General features: G+C 36.9%; 11 protein-coding genes across 11 annotated transcripts; 7 read left to right on the forward strand and 4 right to left on the reverse strand.

Moving 5' to 3' along the window:
* Positions 1-1,418: 1,418 nt before the first annotated feature.
* GCK72_009851 (uncharacterized protein) lies at positions 1,419-5,325 on the forward strand (the record flags this gene model as incomplete). Its single annotated transcript, XM_053727566.1, has 18 exons — positions 1,419-1,496; positions 1,604-1,727; positions 1,775-1,869; positions 1,917-2,088; positions 2,134-2,326; positions 2,373-2,487; positions 2,544-2,635; positions 2,684-2,839; positions 2,887-3,154; positions 3,203-3,411; positions 3,583-3,733; positions 3,776-3,970; positions 4,016-4,176; positions 4,220-4,317; positions 4,362-4,462; positions 4,505-4,599; positions 4,643-4,843; positions 4,944-5,325. The coding sequence occupies 18 exons, from the start codon at positions 1,419-1,421 to the stop codon at positions 5,323-5,325; spliced, it is 2,886 nt and encodes a 961-aa protein (XP_053587143.1).
* Positions 5,326-5,756: 431 nt separating this feature from the next.
* On the forward strand, positions 5,757-6,752 carry GCK72_009852 (uncharacterized protein; the record flags this gene model as incomplete). Its single annotated transcript, XM_003113113.2, has 5 exons — positions 5,757-5,797; positions 5,849-5,933; positions 5,976-6,325; positions 6,376-6,473; positions 6,520-6,752. The coding sequence occupies 5 exons, from the start codon at positions 5,757-5,759 to the stop codon at positions 6,750-6,752; spliced, it is 807 nt and encodes a 268-aa protein (XP_003113161.2).
* A 24-nt stretch (positions 6,753-6,776) lies between these two features.
* On the reverse strand, positions 6,777-9,661 carry GCK72_009853 (uncharacterized protein; the record flags this gene model as incomplete). Its single annotated transcript, XM_003113287.2, has 5 exons — positions 6,777-7,015; positions 7,102-7,377; positions 7,458-7,686; positions 7,785-7,859; positions 9,584-9,661. 5 exons carry the CDS (start codon positions 9,659-9,661, stop codon positions 6,777-6,779), a joined length of 897 nt encoding a protein of 298 aa, XP_003113335.2.
* Positions 9,662-10,178: 517 nt separating this feature from the next.
* GCK72_009854 (uncharacterized protein) lies at positions 10,179-12,851 on the reverse strand (the record flags this gene model as incomplete). Its single annotated transcript, XM_003113335.2, has 9 exons — positions 10,179-10,379; positions 10,425-10,954; positions 11,002-11,416; positions 11,462-11,599; positions 11,647-11,852; positions 11,901-12,040; positions 12,489-12,580; positions 12,631-12,723; positions 12,771-12,851. 9 exons carry the CDS (start codon positions 12,849-12,851, stop codon positions 10,179-10,181), a joined length of 1,896 nt encoding a protein of 631 aa, XP_003113383.2.
* On the forward strand, positions 10,390-10,845 carry GCK72_009855 (uncharacterized protein; the record flags this gene model as incomplete). The annotated part of the gene is made up of 1 exon (XM_053727567.1): positions 10,390-10,845. The coding sequence occupies one exon, from the start codon at positions 10,390-10,392 to the stop codon at positions 10,843-10,845; it is 456 nt and encodes a 151-aa protein (XP_053587144.1).
* Positions 12,852-13,453: 602 nt separating the features above from the next.
* GCK72_009856 (uncharacterized protein) lies at positions 13,454-14,745 on the reverse strand (the record flags this gene model as incomplete). The annotated part of the gene is made up of 5 exons (XM_003112878.2): positions 13,454-13,688; positions 13,736-14,055; positions 14,101-14,448; positions 14,494-14,641; positions 14,687-14,745. The coding sequence occupies 5 exons, from the start codon at positions 14,743-14,745 to the stop codon at positions 13,454-13,456; spliced, it is 1,110 nt and encodes a 369-aa protein (XP_003112926.1).
* Positions 14,746-14,955: 210 nt separating this feature from the next.
* GCK72_009857 (uncharacterized protein) lies at positions 14,956-15,329 on the forward strand (the record flags this gene model as incomplete). Its single annotated transcript, XM_003113237.1, has 2 exons — positions 14,956-15,057; positions 15,105-15,329. The coding sequence occupies 2 exons, from the start codon at positions 14,956-14,958 to the stop codon at positions 15,327-15,329; spliced, it is 327 nt and encodes a 108-aa protein (XP_003113285.1).
* A 258-nt stretch (positions 15,330-15,587) lies between these two features.
* Positions 15,588-15,869, forward strand: GCK72_009858 (uncharacterized protein; the record flags this gene model as incomplete). The annotated part of the gene is made up of 1 exon (XM_053727568.1): positions 15,588-15,869. The coding sequence occupies one exon, from the start codon at positions 15,588-15,590 to the stop codon at positions 15,867-15,869; it is 282 nt and encodes a 93-aa protein (XP_053587145.1).
* On the reverse strand, positions 15,603-16,569 carry GCK72_009859 (uncharacterized protein; the record flags this gene model as incomplete). The annotated part of the gene is made up of 4 exons (XM_003112825.2): positions 15,603-15,902; positions 16,009-16,251; positions 16,302-16,454; positions 16,510-16,569. 4 exons carry the CDS (start codon positions 16,567-16,569, stop codon positions 15,603-15,605), a joined length of 756 nt encoding a protein of 251 aa, XP_003112873.2.
* A 270-nt stretch (positions 16,570-16,839) lies between these two features.
* On the forward strand, positions 16,840-18,743 carry GCK72_009860 (uncharacterized protein; the record flags this gene model as incomplete). Its single annotated transcript, XM_003112799.2, has 8 exons — positions 16,840-16,995; positions 17,041-17,116; positions 17,164-17,372; positions 17,415-17,595; positions 17,908-18,008; positions 18,075-18,168; positions 18,224-18,356; positions 18,404-18,743. The coding sequence occupies 8 exons, from the start codon at positions 16,840-16,842 to the stop codon at positions 18,741-18,743; spliced, it is 1,290 nt and encodes a 429-aa protein (XP_003112847.2).
* Positions 18,744-24,137: 5,394 nt separating this feature from the next.
* GCK72_009861 (uncharacterized protein) lies at positions 24,138-25,842 on the forward strand (the record flags this gene model as incomplete). Its single annotated transcript, XM_053727569.1, has 7 exons — positions 24,138-24,247; positions 24,433-24,512; positions 24,561-24,727; positions 24,855-25,028; positions 25,081-25,224; positions 25,276-25,646; positions 25,695-25,842. 7 exons carry the CDS (start codon positions 24,138-24,140, stop codon positions 25,840-25,842), a joined length of 1,194 nt encoding a protein of 397 aa, XP_053587146.1.
* Positions 25,843-25,958: the final 116 nt, after the last annotated feature.

The following is a 25,958-nucleotide window of genomic DNA, read 5'->3' on the forward strand; positions in this document are numbered from 1 at the left end:
ATTCGAGTTTTTATGCATTTATCATTTTGAATTCCCATTTTGCTCACTACTATTTCACTCTGTTCCTCAGTGCTTCTTCTCTTTCACTACATTACACACAATATCTCGCATCATCCGCCTCCACACTTCTATTCCTCATAATCTCTTGGGTCCATACTTTGTGATTTCGTTTTTTCTTATCGTTTTGAAGGATTTCTGAATTTCCCGCTCTTATCAAAGACAAAAGATCCGTGGTTCTTAATATGGATCTCTTCATAACTTGTAATCAAAAGTGCCCTCGTTTAGTAGTTTTTTGGTAAATTGTTTTCTTTTCTTAAAAACAGAAGAAAACGTGCTTTTAGTGAATGTCTAGATTTCTTCTATGTTCTGCACTTTCTTGAACCATATTGGTTCTTTTACTCCCCCTTTCCTCATACCTTGGCATATACACTTCACTTATTCCAAATTTTTATTTATTATCATTTTCTAATTGACTTGAATGAAAGTTCTTTAAAAGATGATTTTGTTGCAATACTAATTTAACAGAAAGAAAGAATTTCAACAGACAGCTCAAAGGGGATAAAAGTGTTCCGAAACGAAGAACTTGAAACTTTTAAAATTTAGGGAGAATAGAATGTCAATCTTCTCGTTTTCCATTTATTTTCTTTCACAGACTCCTCTTCTTCCAACCAATTTAACCGTGGGATGGACGGAAAACGGGCAGAAAATTGAAAAAGTGGTCCTTCTTCTTCTTCTCTGTTTATGCCTCCTGCTTCTACGAGAATCCGCGCAAGAAGCAATTTGAGAAGTAGGGAAAAGAAGAAGAAGAGGTCCCTCCTACCCGTAGAAGCTGTCATTTTCAATTTTGGAGAAACGAGAAAAAGAAAACGGAAAAGGACTCTTTTAACTCATTTTCTTACTTACTCAAGTTACTCGAGATATGGAAATTGTAACTGGATTCTGAGGTGATATTTCTGGAAAATGAGAAGAGAGTTCCTATTATTCATACTTTTATTATTCACAAGAATAGGAGAAACTTCGAAAAAGTTTCCGTTGAGTAAGTGATTTCGAAGTGTTTTGGGGGGAACCTGTTCAGACAAATAATTCAAGAATTTCTTCAGTTTTCGAGTTGTTTTCCGTATCTAGATGTACGAAAGGATCAAGAGTTTTCAATATTTCGAACCGAAAGTAGCATAATCTTTCTTCTTTTTTTTCAAATTGAAATTCAGTTTTTTCGAGTCAGAAAATGCATTTTTTGTTTAAATAATGATACAGATTTCCAATTAGTCATCAGATAAAACGTGAATTCCAGTTGTGACCACCAGTTAGGAGTACTGAATTCAACGTTACCTACAGTAATCCTACATTAAATTTCTGGAAAACTAAAACTTGAACGTCTGAATAAAAAATTTTCTTATCAAAAAATGTTATCGTATCAGATGAAAGTCAATGAACTTTCAGGAGCATTCGTTGCATCAACAGATACTGATAATGATACTGCGCACGCAATTATTGAAGTGAGTCTTGTTTTCTTAATAGTATTTTTTTTAAAAACGTCTTTTTTTTTTTGAAAATCTTCGAAGATTTCAAGAAACAATATTTAAATTTTTTCGTTTTTTCGCAGATGCTCCGACTGGCGGAAATGACATTCAACGCGTTGTCCGATGTAGATTTTGACGTCCTTTTAGGTACAAGAGACCTTCCGCCAATGGAAATGGCAACTATGATGTGGAATTTGAATAGAATAAGTTGGGAAATTTTGAAAGATTTTGAATTTAAAGATGAAAAGTTTCAGTTTGTGATGAAATGAAACTTGGGTATATGCTGATGCTGGCTGGTACAAATTTCAAAAATTACGGTATCTATGAAGATATTGCAAATCATATGAAGGTTCATCATCATTTCCATTCCCTTTTCATCCTTTTTTGACATTTCAGATGCCTCTTATCGACTGGGAGCCATCAAAAATGGATTACGTATCAAGTGGGAAACACTCATCCAATCATCCAATGATCTTCTCGGTTGCTCCTTCAGCTGAGCAACTATTGATTGATTATATACAGTATAAAGGATGGAGAGATGTCGTTTATATTCATGACGGCAAAAATGGTTGGTTCTCTTTTGTAAATTTCAGTATTCAAATGGTTGTTTCAGCAGATAGAACACTTCGGACAATGTTCTCGTATTTACACAAAAAATCTCCGAAATATCAGTTATTCGTGGATAATTATGTGGCTCCATCAGATGAAGAAATGTTCAAGGAGTTTCTGAATGAATTCCATCGAAGAATATCAACTCAACATGCATTGAAAAGTAATGATAGTTCGGAGGAAATCGACGAACCGATGTTTGTTTTTTTTAAATGAAAATAAACAAAATGTTGATATTTTCAGACCTGTAAATGTTATTGTGGACCTAGAAGGCAGCTACCGTACTCGAGCATTTTTGAGAGCTCTCGAGGAAAGTGTGCTCGTGAAAAAAGAGTATCATTATGTATTTTCTAATTTTGTGAGTTGATTTCTTGAACTGACTGTTCTTAATTGAACTTCACAATTATTTTTCAGGATGTCGATGAAAACGATTTGTCTGGATTCCACTTCTCGCTCATTAACATCACAATCTTCCGAATATTTGACAAGAATAATAAAAAGTTTTTGTGAGTTTTGGATATGAATTCTGAAAATTATTTTCTGATTTATTTCAGAAAAACGAGAGCAGAATTTCATGATGTCTACCGCGGTGGTTTCTCAAACACTGATAATATTCCAACAGCTGCTGCATTCGCACATGATGCCATTTTAGTTGCTGGAAAAGCATTACAGATAGCAATGAATGAACATGGAAAAGGGATTTTTGATAAGTGAGCTTTTAACGAAGTATTGATAATTTGATTAATTCAAATTGAAGATCTTTCGTTCGCCATCAATTATTTAACCGAGGAAAGAAGGGATTATACTGTAGACCACACGAAGATCAAACTGAAACAAGACAATTCGAAACATTCGAACATGGACTGAAGATAGCAGAATCCATTAAAAAAGTCGTTCTTACGGAACAAGATGGAACATTGACAGGGAGGATTCAATTTGATAAAATAACTGGAAGACGGACTAATTTCTCGGCTGAAATTGTAGAGATAAAACCGGGAGTCAATTCATTAAACAGCATTTGGGAAGTGAGTTTTCTCAATTTGTGTGTTTAAACGTGAAAAATATTGAATCAGAGATTTCAATGGGCACAAGACGAAGGATTTCTACTTGGTGGAGAGAGATATGTTCAGGAAAAAAAGAAAGATTCAAGTCAAATGAGAAAGGGAATTCTACCATCGAAACCGTGGAAATTGCGCTTCAATGTGGTCACTGTTCTCGTGAAACCATTTGTAATGTTGAAAAGAAGAAATGTTGGAGAGCCAGAACTCAAAGGGAACGATAGGTTAGTAAAGCCTTAATGAGAGTTTGGAAGGAAAAGGAAAGGTTTGATGTTTTATACAGATGAAAGATTTTGATTTGGAAGAACACCCCTTTTTATCCAGAAACACCATCTTTTCCTACTGTAATCAGTTCTCCTAACGAAACTTTTCAATTATAACAATTATTATTTCAGATTTGAAGGATATTGTATTGATTTATTGAATTTACTGGCCAAGAATATCACTGGATTCGAGTATGATGTATTTATTTCTGATGGAAATAAATATGGAGCGAGACAAGCGGATGGAAGTTGGGATGGAATGATTGGATATCTTTTGAATGAGGTATTTACTCAGTCGTTTCCTCTCTAATTGGATGATTTTAAGACAGCTGACGTGGCAGTGGCTCCTCTTACAATAACTCAAGAAAGAGAACGAGCCGTCGATTTCTCGAAACCTTTCATGACAACTGGAATATCAATTATGATTAAAAAACCAGAAAAACAAGAATTCAATATCTTTTCGTTCATGGAACCACTCGGAATGACTATTTGGATTTTCACTTTGAGTTCTTATTTTGGGGTTCGTATTTTCTTTTTCGGAATTGACTGAATCCCGTTATTTCAGGTTTCACTGACAATATTTCTGGTTTCCTGGTTCTCTCCATACGAAAAACGAATTGAATTCAAACGTGGCGAGTTTACTGTAACTAATGAATTCACTCTTTACAACTCACTTTGGTTCACATTAGCAGCTTTCATGCAACAGGGAACCGATATTCTACCGAGGTGATACTTTTCGTAGAAATGCTGAATATGATGTTACTTACAGAGCGGTTTCTGGAAGAATCGCATCTTCTTGTTGGTGGTTTTTCACTTTGATTATTGTTTCTTCGTATACAGCTAATCTTGCAGCATTCCTCACTCTTGGTATCAAACGATTCATTTTTGATCCGTGAATAAAATATTTTCAGAAAGAATGACACCTCCGATTGAAAGTGTCGACGATTTGGCGAATCAGAATAAAATATTATACGGAGTTGTTGAAGGTGGATCTACTGCTGCCTTCTTCGAGGTATCCAATTAAAATATTTCAGAGAAAAATACGAATTTTCAGGATTCAATTGTGCCACTTTACAAGAAAATGTGGAATTTTATGGTCAGTACGACACAAAAACAAATGGAATTAGAGAGACAGTCAATATCAAATAGGTTCTTTTTCGTATCCAGAACAAATAAAATTATCTGAGTTCAGCACATCAAATCGAATATTCGTCAGTTCGTATGCAGATGGAATCGAGAAAGTGAGGACAAGCAAAGGGAAATATGCGTTTTTGCTGGAAGAAACAACTAATAATTATGAATCTGGACGAAGACCATGTGATACAATGAAAGTTGGACAGAACTTGAATACTTTGGGTTACGGTATCGCTACAAAAATTGGAAATCCGTTGAGGTAATTAATGGGAATTTCTAATTCTTAGAATATGAGCAATTCGAATTGTTTTGAGAAAGGATTTTCGAAAACTTCTTTTTAAAAATAGTTGTTTTTCCAGAGTATCCTTGAACCTGGCCATCCTTTACCTTTCCGAAAAAGGAGAATTGAAGAAGTTGGAAAACAAATGGTGGTATGATCGTGGTCAATGCGATACTGGAACATCTGATGGAGGAACAAGTAGCAGTTTGAATTTATCGAAAGTTGCTGGAATATTCTACATTCTTCTTGGTGGAATGGTCCTCTCTATGTGCACCGCTCTTGTGGAGTTCCTTTTCAGAAAAAATAAAGAAAATCGAGAGAAAGAACGAAATAGAATGAGAAATTCTCGACAGCAGAAGCCTGGAATTATCGCTTCGTGTGAGAGGGCCAAACAAAAACAACATCAGAATCGAAGGACGAAAAGTGAAGAAGTCACAACACCGAGAAGTACTTTGTTTTAAATATTTTTGTTACAATAAATTAAGAAATAAATAAAAAAACGTTAACATGATTCTCTGTTTCGATATAAATTTACATAGACACGCAGTTTATCACACTTCTTCAAAACATCCCGATCCGTTTATTTTTAAGGCACTTCTTCGTCATGCAGAAAATCGGGTCAACTGGTTCCAATGTGTCATCGCCAAAAAGAGAAAGAGCTGCTATTCCGAAGACTGTGTGGAATGGGTCGGCCTGAAAAAAACTTTTTGAAATTTCAATTAAAATGGAAATGTACTTAAGAATAAATACGTGAACTACAGATGAATGCTCTATAACTCCCATAATTCTATTCCAATTCAGAATCAAATCTTTTGTCATTACCAACTATCAAGTAGTTTATTAACCACAACCGAATATTTCGGTTCCATCTCGATAGAACTCGGAACGCGAAATGAGTAACCAGGACTCACCAACTAATCGCCCAAACGGCAGGTAATCGATTTCAACTTGCCAAACAAGGAAATAATTGACAATATTTTATAGCTACTTAGACGAACTGATGAAAGAGCTTCATTCCATGACGAATATATACGAATCGAATAACATTGCCAAATTTCGAAACGCTCAAGTAGGTGGTTTAGTTTGTGAAAAAAGATATTACATTTTTTAGAACCTTCTGATACGTGAGATCCAACGCGTTTTGGATGCTGAACTGCTTTTAAACAATCTTGGTTCGAGGATGACTTCAGGAACTCCACGTGTAGAAGCTGGAAGAGAGACAGGACTGCCTTCCATCGAGTTATCAAGAAACGGTAACCGCTGGAAGGAAGAATCGAAGTTTATGACACCATCCCCGGCACCAGGGTCCTCGAAATTTCGTCAGAGTTTCAGTCCTTTAACATTGTCGTTGATCGGAGGAGGAGGAGGAAGTTCACCTCACTCGGAAAAGGAAGTTGATGAAGATGACGAAGGGAAAATTGAGAAACGTGACAAACTCTATTTTCCGGAAGGGACCAAAAAGTAAGCTTTAATTGACCAGGTGGGTTCTATCCGCAACAAATCTTTTCCAGTAATGCTAACCCAATTGGACGTCTGATCGGTCCACGAGGAATCACTATTCGTCAATTGGAGAAAGATCTTGGATGCAAGTTGTTCATTCGTGGGAAAGGTGAATACTTCGATAATTTTGATTAACGATTCAACCTTGTTGTCAGGTTGTACTAGAGATGATGCGAGAGAAGAACGTCTTCGTGGACGTTCAGGATGGGAACATCTCGATGAGCCTATTCATGTTGTCATCACTATTAAATCAGACACGGAAAACAATGCACTCGAAAAAATAATGCATGTCAAACAACAACTTCAGGATTTTTTGGAAAACAGTAACTCCGAACTGAAGCGTGCTCAACTCATGCAATTGGCTGTTATCGAAGGAACTCTAAAGTGATCGTGTTAAATATAAATTCAGTGATCAAAGAATGAATCCGACTTCAATGAAATGTTCTTGCTCTTTGAATTTTGTTCTACAGAAAATTTTCAAACTTACGCAATCTCCTGGGCGGTCTGCAAACCCTCCTGTTTCATCGTCTTGGCAGGCATAAATGAAAGTCTTCATTGCTGATTGATCGATGAAATGAAGACGGCCCAAAATGGAAAGAGATGCGAGAACCCACCACGAATAGCATACATCCGGTAGCTTTTCAGGGCGTCCTGAAAAAATTTATTGATTAGTTAAAACATTCATGGCTGTTTTCAAAGATAGTCAGTGAAAAAAATCGAAATCAAAAAACGATTACCGTTCAAACCACCACTGTCACATTGACGGAAAGCGAGCCATTCAGCAGTTCTATCTCTGTCGATTTCAGCTAACCGTCCTGCAATTGCCAATGCCCCAACACAGCAGTATATTTGGCCCGAATGACTTTCAGATCCTGGTCGAGTTCCAAATCCACCATCAGTATTATAACATCTCATCAAAAAGCGTACTGCTGAATCAACGTTTAAGACAGAGAGATGACCGAGAAGGTGACATGTGGCAAAGGAGCAGAGAGTGAATCGTGTGTCAACTTCGCCTGAAAACATGCAAAACTGTGATGATTTGAGAGATAAATGCTGATTAATGATGATCAAACGGGGCTTTAGGCGTATTTACCCGATTGATCTCCACAAAAACTGCCATCTTCTTGTTGCAAACGTTGTACATACTTGCAAATTGAATCGGCATCTGCTTTTTCTAATGAATCAAAAATAATTAGGGTCTGAACTGCACACAGAGTATGAAGGAGATGACTATCGTGACCAGGAGCTGGTCCGTAACCTCCGTCGGAATTACGACAGCAAAGAACGTAATCGACGATTTCTTCTCTTGACATCCTGTCGAGCTGAACAAAAATGATTGTACGCTCACTACTGAACATACAGATACATCAACTGGTTAATAGGACGTATGAAATGAAATATTGATAATGAAAACAATTACGTTTTTTGTTAAATCCATCGCATTGGCACACCAGTAAATTCCACTGACTCGTAGATGCTCAGCCATTATGTAATGCTGAAAAATGAATTTATGAATGTACTGACTATGAGTTTTAAGAGGCACTATCTGTAAGAGTGAGAATGTTTGTGTTGGGCCTTGGCACAGTTGCAAAAAGTTGTTTCAATTCGAACTCTTTTTACAGCATATGTACCCCTATGGTAGTGGTTTACAAAAAATATGCCATCATTCCCCTATGACGTCATCATAGGAAAATATGACCAATAATTGACTTTTCTCCCAAAAATTCATAAAAATTTCAATTTTTCAAATAACTTTAGGAAACTTTCGCAACATGTTAGGAGTGTTTTTGACTACCTCTACACAAATTTTCAGCCTTCCAGACACCCCAGAAACCGTTCAAGTGAATTTCACTTTCATGTTTTTCCAACTTTTCTCGAAAAATCCCTCTAGAAGTACTCAAATTTCAAATCGTATTCGTATTCTCCGCAAAAAGTTCTATTAGGTCCAATTAAAATCATCAAAAAACCATTGCACCATTTTGAGATATTTTGATTTTTTCAAAAATCACATAAGGGTCCCCCCTTATGAAAAAAAAAATTTCACTAAAAATTCAAAGAAAAAATTTGTTCCGAAAATAATCATAATATTGATGAAAACTCTAGAATAAACCAATTTCAAGATTATACCCCTCAGAGATTGGTTTGAACCGATTTCGTTTTTTTCGTCATCGAAATTTTTTCCCATTTTTTGACGTTTTCATCAATATTTTGTACTGAAGTACACAAATTTCAAGCAATGTACTTATTGCTCGCTAAATTCAACAAATAGTCAAAATAAGACGAATGATAAAACGTTTAGAACATTGATGCAATATTACAAAATGTTTTGTAAAAGAGTTCTAAACGTTTTTGCTTCAAAATAATGTTGAATTATTTTTTCGACAAAAATTTTGTTCCATGGGGGGACCCTTATGTGATTTTCAATATAAATGAAAATATCTCAAAACGGTCCAATGGTTTATCATTCGTCTTATTTTGACTATTTGTTGAATTTAGCGAGCAATAAGTACATTGCTTGAAATTTGTGTACTTCAGTACAAAATATTGATGAAAACGTCAAAAAATGGGAAAAAATTTCGATGACGAAAAAAACGAAATCGGTTCAAACCAATCTCTGAGGGGTATAATCTTGAAATTGGTTTATTCTAGAGTTTTCATCAATATTATGATTATTTTCGGAACAAATTTTTTCTTTGAATTTTTAGTGAAATTTTTTTTTTCATAAGGGGGGACCCTTATGTGATTTTTGAAAAAATCAAAATATCTCAAAATGGTGCAATGGTTTTTTGATGATTTTAATTGGACCTAATAGAACTTTTTGCGGAGAATACGAATACGATTTGAAATTTGAGTACTTCTAGAGGGATTTTTCGAGAAAAGTTGGAAAAACATGAAAGTGAAATTCACTTGAACGGTTTCTGGGGTGTCTGGAAGGCTGAAAATTTGTGTAGAGGTAGTCAAAAACACTCCTAACATGTTGCGAAAGTTTCCTAAAGTTATTTGAAAAATTGAAATTTTTATGAATTTTTGGGAGAAAAGTCAATTATTGGTCATATTTTCCTATGATGACGTCATAGGGGAATGATGGCATATTTTTTGTAAACCACTACCATAGGGGTACATATGCTGTAAAAAGAGTTCGAATTGAAACAACTTTTTGCAACTGTGCCAAGAGGAATCCTCATCTTACAGACAACGTCTCTTAAATGTAAAACTCACATAACCATTTTTATCTTTTTCATACTTTAGTATGAAGTTTGAATGGAGATCCTGCAACAATTCTTTCGGAGAGTTCATTGGCAATTCTACATCTTTTCGTGCGAAATCGAGGAGACCAGCGAAGCTCTGAATCATGAATGCTATTATTACGTTTTTAGTAACTTTAAAATCCTCTCACCATCTCTGAAAACTATTGGGGAGCCAAGAAACTGCCAGAAGACAGTTGCGAAATTTAATTTTTCCAAAAATAGTGCTGACGATACTCCGGTATTACGCTGTGCTTGTACTTTAACGAGCGCGGCAGTTTAAATAAAGTAACTCGGAAAAATTTCACGACTGCAAATTTCGGTGAAACAAGAAAAAACTTGAACCGAATAGTATAATAACAAATTAATAAAAAGAACAGACGTGTAAAGATAGTTTTCAGCTCGAAAATTGAACTGAATATAAAAAAGTCTGATTTCTTTGAACGAGTTCTGCTTTCGATAAAATGGAACGTCTGCAACAAGCTTACTAGGGTTCTCACTCGAGATGTTAAACAAGATTTTGAATACTTCATAAAACATTTTTATTATTTAAACAGTGTCAATATTGCCTAGTCACTCCAATCTTCGTCGTCCTCCTCATCATCCGATCCCTCAGAATCACTCGGATGAATGCCTGCTCTTCTTGCATCTAGGAAACTTTGGATTTGATCAACGATAGTTCCAGATGTCGGCGAAACAACTGATTGTCTCGAATCTGGGGTATCGGACACTTTTCGTAACACTGTAGATCGATCAGTTGAACGGATTTGCTATAAGTTAATGGTTAAAAATAATAAATATGTCAAAGAACCTACATCCATTAGACTTCTTCGATCTGTTGAAGATTCAGGAACAGCTGAAAGTCGGACTGAGGGAGGTCTAGAACAATCTTCGTCCGAATCACTTTGGGGTATCATTGGCGGTGGAGGCGGTGGTGGAGGTGGAGGTACTGAAGATGGTGTGGCAATAGTTGGAAGTGGAGGTGGTGGAGGAGGAGGAGCTTTATTTGAAATCGGAGGTAAAGAATGTTGGGAAGACGACTTTGCAGACGGAGCAGGGGGCGGTGGAGCTGACTTTGGAGATGGTGATTTCGATGGTACAGAAGACGACTCTCTCCAAGAAGATGTGGTTGATATTGGAGTTTTGAGAGAAGGAGGTGTAGCGGGAGGGGGTGGAGGAGCAGTTCGAATTGGAGTTCGCGAGGAGAGCTTAATTTCAGCATATTCATCAACTTGATGAGAGTGAGGGCTGTTTGAAGTAGGGGGTGGTTGTTTTGGAATTGTCTCAGGCTGAGTTGCCCAACGATATGATCCACGATGAGATGGAAGACGAGGAGTTGAAAGACCTCAAATTATATAAAGAATTAATAAAAAAAAGAAAAACTACAGTAACCTGTTCTCGAGATTGGCTCCCCGACATTTCTCGATGTACTTCTACTCGGCAACTCGGGCGGTCTCTCATCAATTTCTTTTTTCTGAATTTCAACACTTTGCTCGATTTGTTCAAATCGATAAATGTTCTGAGGTTCTCTCTGATTAACAACTCCATATGTATCTTTTCTTGGAGCGTCCCAGTCTGAACTCTTTATTGGATCTGGGGCGAACGTGTGACTGTGTTTGAAGGACGACGTCACGGTTACTGTAGAAGAAGAACGGTGTGATGCAGAAGAGAATGAAGAAGCTGATGCTACAACACTTGATCTATCTGAATTCCAATCTGGATTCAAAGGGTCAGAAGGTGTTGCTAGAACTGGAACAACCGGCTGAGAAACGTCCTCAATTTTAGTTTTTGAACGGCCAAAGAAGCTCTAAAAATATATATTCTGAGACATAAATTTGTTATCTGAATTCACCTTTGACTTATCTTTGCTCTTATCTTTCACAACTCTCACAGTCTGACTTTCTTTTTTTACCATCATTGATTGTCTGAACTTATCTTCGTTTCTTACAATCAACTGCTTTACTAGCTCTTCTTCATCTGGCCCATGAGTCTAAAAGAATTTCGAATGCTTTGTAGAGTTCAAATAACTTGAATAACCTTCAGTTTACTCATAACTTCCATGTATAAATCTTCTTGTCCTTCAGTCATTTTGACTCCATCCACGTGGCGAAAGTTTGTTGGCTCTCCGATTTCCAGCACTTTCTTTGGTTCTTTATGGAATAAACTATGAAATAAACTTTTCTTCTTCTTCTTCGGTTTCTTTCCATCCAATGCTGGCGTCCCTTGATTCTCAGTAGTTTTTGCTTAAATTTAAATTTCAGAGTATTTTAAAACTAATATCTGAAACTTACCATTTTGTCTTTTACAAACGCTGTTATGAAATTTGTCACATTCCTTCGAATCGTAGAAATGTAGTCCAATTTCTTTCCCATTATGATCTTCGAAAACGAGCAACTTCGCATGCATTTGGATTGTTTCGAACTTTTTATCCCTGGAAATAATAGGATGGTTGATGAGTAATTTGACCGTTTCTTCAGGAAAGGAGACTATTTCTTCGAAAAATTATCAATTTTTGAAAAAGTGGACGAACGGACTACGGACCGGGCCTCCATAATACGGTATGAGTTTGGAGAAAAGCTTTTCGGTGGTCACTGCTATGTCTGGACCTCAATTCTCTTGGTTTTTTCTGGTACTCCAAGAGCATTAATTACGACTCAATCCATACCGATCACTGACTCTCTCACTCTCATGATCAGCTTTCGAAAAGAATATGTTCCTGGAAACTAGCCCCACCCTAAATTCATTTCAATTGGTGGACAGAACTATGTATCTGTATTTTGAAACTTTTCAAAACCAGAGCTCACTTATCATCCTCACAGTAGTATTCTGTGAAACTTTTCAAAACTACATTCTACACGTCGAAAAAATCATAAACTAACTTTATAAGAAAATCAAACTGTATCGTTGGTTCCCATTCTTTCTCAGATGACGGTTCGATCACAATTATTCGGTAATATCGTTCGGAACTATTCTGAAAAGTAATATTGTTTCATTTACTTCCATCTATTTCCAGACGCAAACCTTCACAAATAGAACGACAGCTGCTCCAGTCTCTGGTTTCTTCCATCCACCTGCATCTTCAATAAGATATTGACATATTCCAGATGACACAATCTCAAGAATCAAACATGTTCCACCTGTTTTTTTCTCGAAAAACTTACTTTATCACTTGCTGAAATCGCTTTCAGAATACTCTCCTTCTCCTCATGCTCCAGAAAATCACTCAATTCTGGAGTGATCATTTCTGAATAAAATACTCATCAAAAGCTGAAAGAAACTGAGAAAATCAATCAATAAATGTCTAAAATGTCTCAATATTCCTTTTTCAATATTTGCTTCTTATCACCCTCGTGTGCCGTCTTCTTATCAGTTTTCCCCTCCGCAAACTTCCATGTTTGCCGATTTTATTCGAAAAGAGTGCGAAAAAGAGCAAAGAGTTGAACCAACTATATTTCCAGGTACCAGATTCCAAGAAGATATAATTTTGAAAATAAATCTCAAGAAAACCATGGGGAACAAAGTGTATTCAGAAGCAGGAAGTACTATCACGCTTACTGTAGTTCGTCATGATTTCCCAGTTTGCTCGAGAATTTTCAAGAAAGGCTTATTATTATTTATTTGTTTCTATCTGTAACTCAACAAATATTTTTGCTTTTTGGAATGAAAAAACTTATGATTGACATAAGGCCAATAGGAAAATTTCACTTTTGAGGTAAGGAGAAACTGACAGTTCCAGATGATTTAAATTTGATTTTATAGCTAATGCTACATTTGATAAGTCACGGAGATTCTGAAACTTGTAAATCAAGAAAGTTTTAAGAAAATAAATTTATTCAAAATCCGTTCATTTCTTTGATTTTTTGGTCTTTCCACTTTTTTCAGTAGTCAATGCTGTTTCAGCTGGCGTCGGTGGAGTATTGATTCCAATTGGATCCAATTGGAAAAACGAACCAGACGGGTTTTCCCAAGCAGCAGTCGGATATGATTTCGGATCAACATTGTCAGGTTCCCAATCATACTTGGAGTTTGGTGTTATTTTCTCATTTTCCATAACTTGCCACAATGCTTTGAAAAACAAACTGAAAATTTAATTACTTTTTTTTCAGAGGATCAGAAATTGACTAACTGATAATCGGGTCTTTGATAGTAGTCAAGTGTTTCTAAATGAGGCATCACTTTATCCATACAACCAGGCATATTCGACATGACTACTTTCGCTGGGAGATTCAATTTCATCTGTTCAACACGTTCACGTTGAGAATCATTTTGCCACGGGAGAGCTTTTCCTCCGTTCAGCTCAATAAGAACATACAGTAATGACCATACATCATCACCACGTCCTTGTTCTTTTCGAAGATGAACATTAGGAGAAGTATAGCGAAGAGTTCCACGAAACTCTGCTGAACCACGTGCTTTCCGAGCAATCCATTTCTTCTCTCGAGCAAACTGGAATCATTTTCTCCTATGTATTATTTTTTAAATTTCACTTACATATGTAGCAAATGGTCTCGCCAATCCGAAATCCAAAATATGCACAATTCTAGCCCTTTCTTTTTCTTTTTCATAGCCTAATAGGAAGTTTTGTGGTTTGATATCACGATGAACGAATCCGTTATCATGAACATATTTTATAGCATAAAGACATTGAATACCAATGCGACTCCATGTTCCACGTGTGAATCCATTATTCATCACCGTATTCAGTGTCTTCAGTTTTCGTAGATTCTTCCCAAGCAACGTCATCACCATGTAACAGTACAGTTTACGTTTTGCACATAAATAAACTATCGGAATATGTGGAACTGGTCCATTCTCGTTCAATCTATTCAGAATCATTGCCTAAAACCAGGATATTTTGATTTCTCTAACTAGATGGACTCCTACTTCTAATTTGATAGCAGATCCACCTTCAATATCATTTGATTCTGCTTTCAATGCTGCCACTTTGCTCGGATCATGAATGTTAGTTACATGATACACTTTTCCAAATCCTCCTTCGTCTAAAACATCTCCAATGATCCAATCACCAAATCTAAAACTTCTTATAATCTTTTCATATCATGAAGACTGATTTTACTTTTTGTTTTTATGAAACGTTACATTCTTCATAGGATCTTCTTCTTTTTCAGACGGCATATTTGTTGTGAATCTCTCTGATCGATATGATCGAAACGATGAAAATATTGTGAAATGATTGTGATGATACTTTTATCGAACGTTTTGATCTGTTATCATATTTCTTTAATCCAAAAAACTAGAAACGTAAGGTCATGGGAACATCTTGATAACAATTTGTTATAAATAGCGGGTTTAAATTAGAATTTGACAAAACATTGCGTTTCAAAAATGTCTCTGACTGCCGATCCACCAGCATGCTCCGTTCCAGCCGCCGGAGGAACTTCCGTTCACAAATTGGTGAATGCGGGAGCCGAGAAAATGATCTTCAAGGTAGACAACTGGATTCGAAAATAGATCTTAATGTAATCTAATTTCAGATCAAGTCCTCCAATAACAATGAGTACCGTATCACCCCAGTTTTTGGATTCGTCGATCCAGCTGGATCAAAGGATATCACGATCACACGTACTGCAGGAGCACCAAAAGAAGACAAACTTGTCATTCATTTCGCTGTTGCACCAGCTGATGCGACTGATGCTCAAGCTGCGTTTGCTGCTGTTACTCCCGCCGGAACCGTCACGATTCCAATGTCGGCAGCATAGATTGAACTCTAACAGATAAACACATCGATAGGAAGATGAAAATGAATTTGATATTTTTTGTTTATTAGATCCTTTCTAACCTCACTGGGTACGTATTTGTAGAGAAAAGTTAACACAATTTTTATTCGTACAACTATTTGACTACACGTATTAAAATAACATTTGGAATGAATAGATGCAAATTTCACAACGGGACGAAAATAAGGGAAAGTGAATCAGAGTTCTCGATAAAGTGACTGCAAGACCTAATTAGCAATTATGGGAAAAAGTGAATTAATGCTTCTTTGCATTGACAATTTCTTTCACAGATCCGTCAGAATATGCAAAGAAGACTGCATCAACGCAACCAATGAACAATCCAGTCTCGACAATTCCTGGAGTATTGGCCAATCTCTGTTGAATGGCCAACCAATCTCTGCCAGATACATTCTTTTCAAATTGCCAGTCAATGATAAAGTTTCCGTTGTCCGTCACAACTGGTCCGCATTTTTTGGTGGCTTGGCGAAGTTGACAACTGCCACCTTCTGCTCTTGGAATTGATAGAAGAAGTGGTTGAGAAGCGGGTGGAAGCACCTATAAACTGAAGTTTAAAAAAAACTTCTTGCACATAGATATGCCGATCAAAAAAGTATGTTTGTAATACACAATACATCGTTGCATATTAAATGAAACTTCTCACCTCAATAGGAACAGCAGGGTAGCGATCACCCAAGTGTTTGGAGTCTTTCAGATAGTCGGCAATTACGTAAAAGTGTTTTGCAGCTGTTTGAACTATTTTCTCTTGTGCCAAACATCCACCTCCTCCTTTGATGCACGTGAATTGACCATCAACTTCATCGGCCCCATCAATACAAACATCCAGTTCAGGATGAGAGTCCAGATCAGAAACGGGGAGACCGGATTCAATCAACCACTGTTTTGTCTGCAAGAACGAACAATTGAACAGTTGTGTCATTGCTTACTATTACTCACTAAGAAGCTTGTTGGAACACAGATGATGTCTTTCAGTTGTCCATTTTGGTAGCCTTGCTTCAAATATTCGACGAGGTACTTTACGGTACTCCCGGATCCGACACCGAGACGACAACCACTATGCACATACTTCTCTCCACAAGCGTAGGCCGCCTTAAATAATTGACTGTAGTTCGTGGAATTGCTATTGTTGTTAATCTAAACTTACTCGTTTTTTCGCCTGTTCAATTGGTGCCATTTCTGCTTCTGGGGCGGTGGTCGTAACCATTCTGACGGCGCGAGAGACTCCTGATAAAGGAAATTTTGTTGAAAACATACAGAACCGGCTGAAAAAATAAAAACATGTCTGAAACTGATAAATGAAGTCTGAAATTTTTTGTATTGGTGGACTTTGTCGTCACGGTGTTCGCACAGAATGCACCGAGTGCGTCAAATTTTACGACATATCAACTATTCTCAAGTTTTTCATTTTTTCTATTCTTTTCGCCCCTTAATTAAATTACTTTTCCTCAATTAAATCTTATAATATTTCTAGAATATGAGTAAACGGCCAGTGATAGAATCAGAAAAGCCTGCTTGGCATGACGAAGATGACGACGGTCTGGTGGTGTCAGTGCCCATAAAAGTGAAGAAAACATTAAAAATAGAACTAAAGAAAACCACAGACGAAGAACATGGAGAACTAGATTCAAAGGTTTGTTATCAAACTAAATTTTATTTAAAATAAATGTTTAATTAGGAGTACATCGGAAGATTGCAAGAGGCATTCAAAAAGCGACATGGAGGAACGCCAAAATGGGCGGCTGCTTCAGCAGGTCAGTAATACTCTGATGTATTTTTAAATTCAACTATTTGATTTCAGATGATGAAGAGGAAGGGTCTTTGTCGAAAACCGCAGCAGGATATTTGGCTAAAGATGTCAAATTGCCGAAGACAACAATTCACACAAATCTGCTAAAAGATTTCAACATCGGACATCAATGCAACCGAGACATCACTTGTGTGAAATTTCACAAAACTCGCCCAGTGTTGATTGTTGGGGATCAAGGTGGAAACATTCAGCTATTCAAAGTGAGAATTACTATATCTATGAAAGTATGAACTGAATTTAAGGTCAGCAAAGAAGTGAAAAAAGATCGGTTCTTGCAAAGCGCCAGTTTTGCGAAATTCCCCATCGACTGTATGGAAATCGGGGGACAAGGGCATACTGTCATTTGTTCTTCCAGTCGCCAAGAATATTTGATGGAGTACAATATGGATACGAGAGAAGTAACGCAATTAAAACCTCCAAACAGTAAGATATTGTTTAAACTTAAAAAATACCGTAATGGACGTATTTACAAACAATAACTTGTGATATTCACACCCAAAATACCTTTTTCGAAAAAAGAAGCACAGTATACACGGTGATTTGTTAAACACGGTGACTGGTGAACAGGCTTGGTCGGAGAAAATTTTTCGAAGAATCGGAGAATCGAAAATTTCTCCGAAAAAAAAGTCGGAGATTCGGAGTATCCGATTCTCCGACTCCGACCAAGCCTGCTGGTGAATACTACAATGATTAATTTTTGAAAGCATTTTAAACTCCCTAACCAAATCATTTCAGCTGTCCCCAAACAGGGAATTCATTTGTTCGCCGTTTCGCATGATTCTCAGTTTCTCGCGATTGCTGGGCACAATTCGCATATCTATGTACTCCATTCTGCCGTAAGTTAAAAACATCAGTAAATTGCAAAGATAATTATTCAAGCAGTCTTATATTTTTCATTTCAGTCTATGGAACATATCACCACTATCTCTCTCCCCGCCAACGCCAGATGCATCAAATTTTTCCCATCTCATAATCGTGAAATGTGGATTATTTGTGGTAAGTTTCTAAATGGTTGCTTTATTTTGTTTTTAAATTGTTGTCTGGTTTTCAGAAACTGGTCAAGTTGTGATCGCCAATATTGGTTTGCAAGGAAGCAAATCCACTCAGCATTGCTTCACAGACGATGGCGCTGTACATGGAACTACCCTTGCAATCAGTCAGCATGGAGATTACTTTGCCACGGGGTAGCTAATAATTGTTCTCGAATAATCTAATTCACATTTTTTAACAGAAGCGACACAGGGATCGTGAACGTCTACTCTGGTCATTCTTGTCGCGATTCTTCGACTCCTCAACCACTATTCAATGTTTCAAATCTTGTCACCCAAGTTTCCTCGATTGCATTCAATTCTGATGCGCAGCTTATGGCAATTTGTTCGAATGCGAAAGAAAATCATCTCCGTCTCGTCCACGTAGCGAGCCAAACAGTTTTTAAGAACTTCCCAGAAAGAAATGGAAAGGTATCAAATGCGAATTGTCTCGATTTCTCACCAAGTGGAGGATATTTGGCTGTAGGAAACGACAGAGGCCGTCTTCATGTTTTCAGTATCCATCATTTCTCGGATTACTGATCGATTATATTCCAGTTGTTTCTCGATTTCTCAAATTATTGTTATATTCTTTTTGTTGATTTTTTGTTGTCTTCTTTCTCCTTTCACCCTTTTCGATGTTGATTATGAAGGTTTTTATACGAATCTTCGAAACATCCAACAGTTGGATGAATGAAACAGTCAAAAGTTTGCCCAGAAGCTCAGATAGAGGTCGCTGTAGTATCTCTACTGTAGTGCGTCTTGTAGTGTTTAGCAGAGTTGCATGGAAGTGAAATTTTCTTATCCGGAAGTCGGAAGTGAATTTCCTTATCCGGAAGTCGGAAGTGAATTTCCTTATCCGGAAGTCGGAAGTCGGAAGCGATTCTCCTTATCCGGAAGTCGGAAGTCGGATGCGATTTTCCTTATCCGGGAGTCGGAAGTCGGATGCGATTTTCCTTATCCGTAAGTCGGAAGTCGGAAGTGAAAAAACGCCCGGAAGTCGGAAGTCGGAATTAGATTTTTTCTCAAACTTTCAAAAACTCCAAGAGAAAAATCATAAAATTCGCGAAAATCAGTGGAAAAGTTAGTTTTTGGCTGAAGAACAGCCTATTTTCTGTCCTTTTAGACCATTTTTCCATGCATTTTTGCGAAACGCACTTTTCGAAAATTCCACAGTTATGGAATGACGGAAGTCGGAAGTAAAATTCCTTATCCGGAAGTCGGAAGTCGGAAGTGATTTTTGTTATCCGGAAGTCGGAAGTAGGAATGGAAAAAATGCCCGAAAGTCGGAAGTCGGAAGTCGGAAATAGGAATTCCATACAACTCTGGTGTTTAGGTCGTTCTTTGAAGACAACACGAATTGTCTCAATGGTCGCCTGTGGGGAGACTCAAAGAACGACCTAAATCAAAGAAAATTAACAGCCAGCGAGAAGTTTTCACGTGAAGTCTGGCGGATTCATCATTCTTATATATAAAACGCATGTGGGGTTTGTCCATCTGTCCCAATGTCCGCAAATTTTGAGAAATGAGAAAGAAAGACAGCCGGGCCCAAAATCGAACTTGCGCTCTTTGCGCAGAGGCCGCCGCCATGGACCACTCGGCCACGCGGACACCACAGGTAGTTGGCGTGCGGACCGCATGCGGATTCAGTCCTACTTTCCGCCCGCATAGAGTCCGCGGCGGAATTATGGCCCGCTACGGATTGTAGATGGACGCAGTGTGGACTTCGGGAAAAGAGGAGGAAGTGGGCGGCAGGCGTCCGCGCGCGGACTCAGCGCGGACCGTATATGGATTGGCGAAATAGTCCGTATGGACTGGCCGCGGCGGCCGCTTGCAGTAGCTCTTCCGAAGCTCTCGGACTCCTCTCGGATAATGATAATTTTTGCAATCATTTACGGAGCTTTTACTTTTCTTTCCCTATTTTTCGAAAGTTTCGCCTTTCTTTATGTTTTTTATATTGAAATTTCTCCTTATTAATTTTTTTCGTGAAAAATTCGTGCATTTTACTGTGAATGATCGAAAAATTAGTATGTTTTCAGTCGGTCCGATGATCCCAAAAAGAGAAACAACGGCGATAGCTGAAATGGAACCAATTCATCGATTTCCTCAAAGGTTTGTAATAGTATTCAGCTTTCTCTATTCAAAATATATTTTTCAGTGAGAAACTTAGATAAAATTGGCCGGAACTCCTTATCAAGCACGACATCTGTATTTTTCTGGAGGGAGGAACCCATTTTTGAAAGTAAGTTAACTGAATAATAATTTTTTATTCCGTAATTAATGATTTTTTTCAGAAATACAAAGGGAAAAATGGAAATCAACGACTGGAAATTGCTTCTACGACAATTGGATTTCGATGGATTTCAAGGACACGACTGCCCGACAAACTTGTGATTTCTATGTCTAATTTTCTATGTTTTCTTTTTCTTTTCATTCTTTTTAATGTTCATTTTATCTTTCTTTAAATAAAATAGTAATTTTATCACTAATCTTCCTTGTTAAATGACGATCTCAACCGGGAAACAAAAGTAGGGAGGGGGCTGGCGGTGGGAGGAAGAGAAGCAACTTTTTCGGCGCACGGACTCGAAACGGACCGTATATGACGCACACATATCGTCCTTAGCTACTTCTTTTTGAGTCCGGCGCGGACACGTATATGGTCCGTATTTCGTCGCTGGCCAACTACCTGTGACATTTCTGAGGAGGTGAACACGTAAATAAGAAGAGGCCAGCCGGATGAAGCGCCGAAGGCGCGGCAGCCAGGCTGGTAGTATAAGAACACGGAGAAGAGTTATAAATCGGTGATTCTTCATTTTCATTCGAAAACGTTTTTTTTCCTTCACACCAAAGTTTATATTCGTGTTGAAAAGTGCTGCGAACATCAAAATATTTCAGTTTTATTCTGAATTTTCTATATCGACATTTAAAGAGAAAAAACTATGGAGATCACTTTTTAACTGCCTTTCTCCCTTTTAAAACTGACGAAAGATCATATCGAACACATTCTTGTACGACTAAATGCATTTCCAAAAACGACAAATTCTCATAGATTCCCTTCCTGATTTGTTTTGTTTCCTCTGTAAATTTTGTTTATTTTACTATAACTCTTAATTCTGATCTGTTCGAGACACTATACTATAATGAAACTATGGAAAGCTTTAGACTTTCCAAAAATTTCAAATGAGAGAGAGTTTCCGCCGAAAAAGAAACCATGATCCAAACTTTATTCAAAAAATATAATTACTGCATTTTGCAATATTACATGAATCCAGGTGAAGTTGTGAGTAACACTCAACAAAAGTCTTCCCCCGAGTCATTCAATGAGTTCTTTGATCAATTCAAATATTAATTCATAAGAATTCAAAGATACACATTCAATGAATCTGGAGTCTTATGCTCTAAAAAGCAGCTCAATTCTGTCTTGATCTTCTTATTCATATTAATATTCATCTTGAAAATAATCTGATCCATACAACTTAAATTTCATTTTCAAAAGTGGCAGGACACTGGAACAAAACCTGATTAATCAAAGACCAATCACTTCATTTTCTGTTCGAATACAGTCATATTTGTCGTCTAAAAGCTCTTTCGCACCCGTCACCAAGTCAGAAAATAACCTGAAAAAGTTCCTCGTTGTCGCCTTTTTTCTAAAGGATTACAAATGGAAATAGACAGAGAAAAAACCAGTTATTCGGCCTCGTCGATTCAATTTACACAATTTCATGCAATAATCACAGTTATCATGAAAAGGTTTCGATAGGTTTTATTCATTTTTGTTCCACTTTTCTGCATCAGAAATTGAAATCTCGGAATTATTCTCAGAATCTTTATTCTGAATCTTTCTCATATCAGTTCTAATCACTTTTTTTCCCAATTCTTGTTATATTTTCTGTTATACTTGGAAAGGTTTTTTATTGGTAAACTATGAGTTTCCTACAGCAATTTATTGAATCATCGCCGTCAAAATCATATCAATGATTAAGTTAGTCATGCACAACAGCGACAAGTCTACAAGAAACTAGATTAATAATCTTTAACTTGAAATACACTTTTCATCGAAACTACGAATGTTTTCTTTTGAATTTTTTTCATAAACTTCCCGCCATATGTTGTCAGATTTTCTAATAGCTCATGTCATATTTCTCGAAGTAAATGATTTTTTCTTCCTGAATACATTAGTCTAGAATTCTCTTCTTGAAGTTGATTGTCTACAACTCACGTGTGTTCGTTTCCTTCTTCTGACTCTACTTTTCTAGTTGACGTCAATCTGTTCTTCACCGTCAAATTATGTGGCTCTCTGAGGTTCAGTGATCACAAAAAAGTTCATAAAGATTACAAGTTCTACGAAAAGAAAAAAGTCATAATGTCTGCCTTTTCTCTTCTTTTTCTTATGTGTCTACTTTGATTCATATCTTGCATTCGTAATCTCTTCAGACCCAAAGATTCACACTTTGTACTGGATTGCAAAAGAAAAAAAAAACAGAAAAGAGATTATCTCAATTAGATTCTTGATCTTTTTTAGTCTACTAGTTTGCTTTTTCCGTAAACTTTTGACTTGTAGAACTTCTTTTGATTTCAAAAAGCACGTTCGAATTCAAATATGCATATTCAGTCAGTTTCTATCAAAAAACAAGTGTATCTATTTTTTCTGCTGTGAAGAAACAAATATTATTTTGATCAGCAAGCGGTGTTTAGTCTGCATCTGAATTCAGAGTATTTTTAGCGAATGCTTTCAATCAGAAAAGATCAAAGAGTAGTTGTTTTCGGGGAATGGAATCATAATCAGAAAATGTGTAGTTTTCAGAAAAGGGTTTTCTGTAGCTGTTTTCCAGCATACTCTCTTTTTCTTTTTTTATTAATTTCCCATCTTCCTCTATGTCTCTTCCCCAAAGTCAACTGTCTGCAAATGTCTGCGTTTCCTCATTCTCTAATTCTATTTCATTTTTCTTTATTCTCCTATCTTTTCTCTATGTCTCATGCCCTTCTCACTATCTTCTTCTCGAGACAAACTCTCGTTTTGCCATTCCCGTGGTTACTCTCCACATTTCGGTCTTTCTCTCGTCATCACTTCCACCCAATACACCTTTTCCACCTTCCATTTTCTTTTCCCTCTCTCCATTTCCAACACTCTCTAACCTTAGGGACTCACACACTGTTTCAATGATCCCCATTCATAGTTCAACGACAAATATAGACACTTTTTGGAGTCGTGGGAAAATTCGTTCAAAATGTTATATGTTTCTTTTTGTTTTATTATTTAAAAGCCTCAATTATATTCTGAACGAAACGAGTCAACAACTTCCTTCCAACCCACTAATCCTTTCCCCTTGAGAAACAAATTTTTGACTGATGTGTCATTATTTAAAAATGAAATCAACCTCCTAAGTCCACCTACAAATCTCTATATTTATTCATTAAATCCTTTTCCAAATCCTCATAAATAGGAACTGAAAATTGAAATGAAACGCAGAGAAATGAGACAGAAAACAACGTCATCACGAAATGTGTTATCGTTTTTTTTGGTGTTTAAAGGTGCGGAGAAAAGGGAAAAAGGCATAGCAGGTAGATAGTCAGACAGTTTTTTCATGGGTTATCTTCAATTAGAAAGATAATTTCTATTATTGATTTTAGATTTCTGAAAGTGACTGTGCGTCATCGAATGGGATTTAAAGCTGTCGGATCATTACGACTAATCTCAATGAAAACATGTCTTAGACTATTTTAGACCAAACTTGAATGTGATAGATGTATGTATACCTACGTATTGAGGATAAGCTAGATTTCATTCTCAACTTATTTTTGCACTGTCGTCACCCGCTTTTAGCAGTTGGAGAGAAAGTCATAATTGAAGAGATTTTTAAGAAAAGTTTATATTCTTCCGCTCTTAAGCTATCCTCGTGTTGGTGTTTCTATTATTAACCCAATTAATTCAGCCAAATGACGGGCGGTCCATCGTCGGCGAATTCGTCGCAGCCCGAAGAAGTTTGTTTGGTTTGTCAGGATATTTCAACTGGATACCATTATGGAGTTCCATCTTGCAATGGATGGTAAGTATTTTATCCAGACTTGTCACGGGCCGGGCTGCGCCAAAATCCAAATTATTCTTGGTCGTTATGAAACATTTAAACCGTTTTGAACGAAATTTTGAATTTTCTTTCTGAAATTTCTTGATGTTTTAGGAAAAAGTCCAGTTTATGATTAAAACTGTAGAATTCAACCAAAATTTTTTCAGCAAAACGTTCTTTCGTCGAACAATTATGAAAAATCAATCATTTCAATGTCAATTCCAGAAGAAATGTCCCGTTGATAAAAGTGAGTAACTAATGAAGTATTCAATTTTCAAATCAAACAATAATTTAGGTGTTAGATGTGCATGTCGTCATTGCCGTTTTGAGAAATGTTTACAAGTTGGAATGGATCGAAATGCAATTCAACAGAATCGAGATCCAATTGGATATACTAAGAGAACAAGAAGATATCCCCCAATTAAAAAGATTGAAGCCAGTGAAGAGTGCTCTCCGGCTATGGTGAGTGAGTGTGTAGAGCATTTGAAAGTGCATCGGATGAACCTTTTTAAATTGTTCAGCTAGAAAAATCAATGATGTTATTGAATGAACACGAATTTCGTGGAAATCTCAATATACAGTTTTGCAGATCTCGGAAAGCGATCGAAACGAAGATAATTTTCTTGCAATGTTATCAAACACTGAACAGAAATGTTGTGCTCTTCGATTAGCTGAATACATGCCTTCAAGGACACTTTTAGAAGCTGTCGTTTCTCCGTGTCTTCTGGCTGATGACGCCTTTATGGCTGAGCATGCAATTTTGGTAAATAAATGAAATATTTGAAGGAAAAAAAATCAAATTGATCGAATTTCAGTCCCCCCGTCATCGAGTTAATGAAAACAATTTACGATTTGCAACTCAAACTGATTATCATTATTGGCATGAAAGAGATTGGTTTGTGATGATTGAATGGGCAAAGACATTACCTGTATTTCAATCTTTGCCGTTTCCAGACAAGGTGAGTAGTTTACAATTAGATTACTTCTTGCAACTCATTGAATATATTCAGCTAGCCCTTCTCCGTCATTCTGCAATAACGTATCCATCTCTCGTCCATGTTTTCAATTCACCCGATCATGGTCTCGACACAATTGTTTTCCCAGATGGTGCTTATTTTGATAGAACACCCGAACCAACAAGACCTTTAGGATTCAATAAAAAGAAGTATCAAATGTTGGACCAACTACTCAAACCGATGAGATCCATGCAAATTGATATGACTGAATTCTCTGCATTCAAAGCCATATTTTTCTTGAATCCTGATGCCGACGACGTGGATTCGGCAGCGAAGAAAATGCTGAGTGATGGAAGAAGTGCAATTACAAATGCTCTTTATCGTTATATGGTTAAAAAGAAGGGAGCAGAAGATGCAGGAGATCGGTTAGTCTTTAACTTCACCAGTTCCACTAGAATCAAGCTAAGTTCCAGATTCGGTCGACTACTTCTCCTAGGAACTGTACTTGCAACAATGGCAGTTGAAATGAAAGAAGCAGTTCTCGTGGCTGATTTCTTCGATCAAATTCAATTTTCGACTTTCGCCAAACAACTTTTGTTTGGAATCAAACAGGAAACATGAAACAATTATTTATAATTCTGTAATTTCCTCATATATGTTATCCCAATATCTGGTTATTTTCCTTGTTGATATTCATCAAATAGTGCCTTATTCTCAACACTCTTATCAGTGATACC

Source organism: Caenorhabditis remanei, chromosome III, assembly GCF_010183535.1.
Source record: "Caenorhabditis remanei strain PX506 chromosome III, whole genome shotgun sequence".
Classification (NCBI taxonomy): Eukaryota; Metazoa; Nematoda; class Chromadorea; order Rhabditida; family Rhabditidae; genus Caenorhabditis; species Caenorhabditis remanei.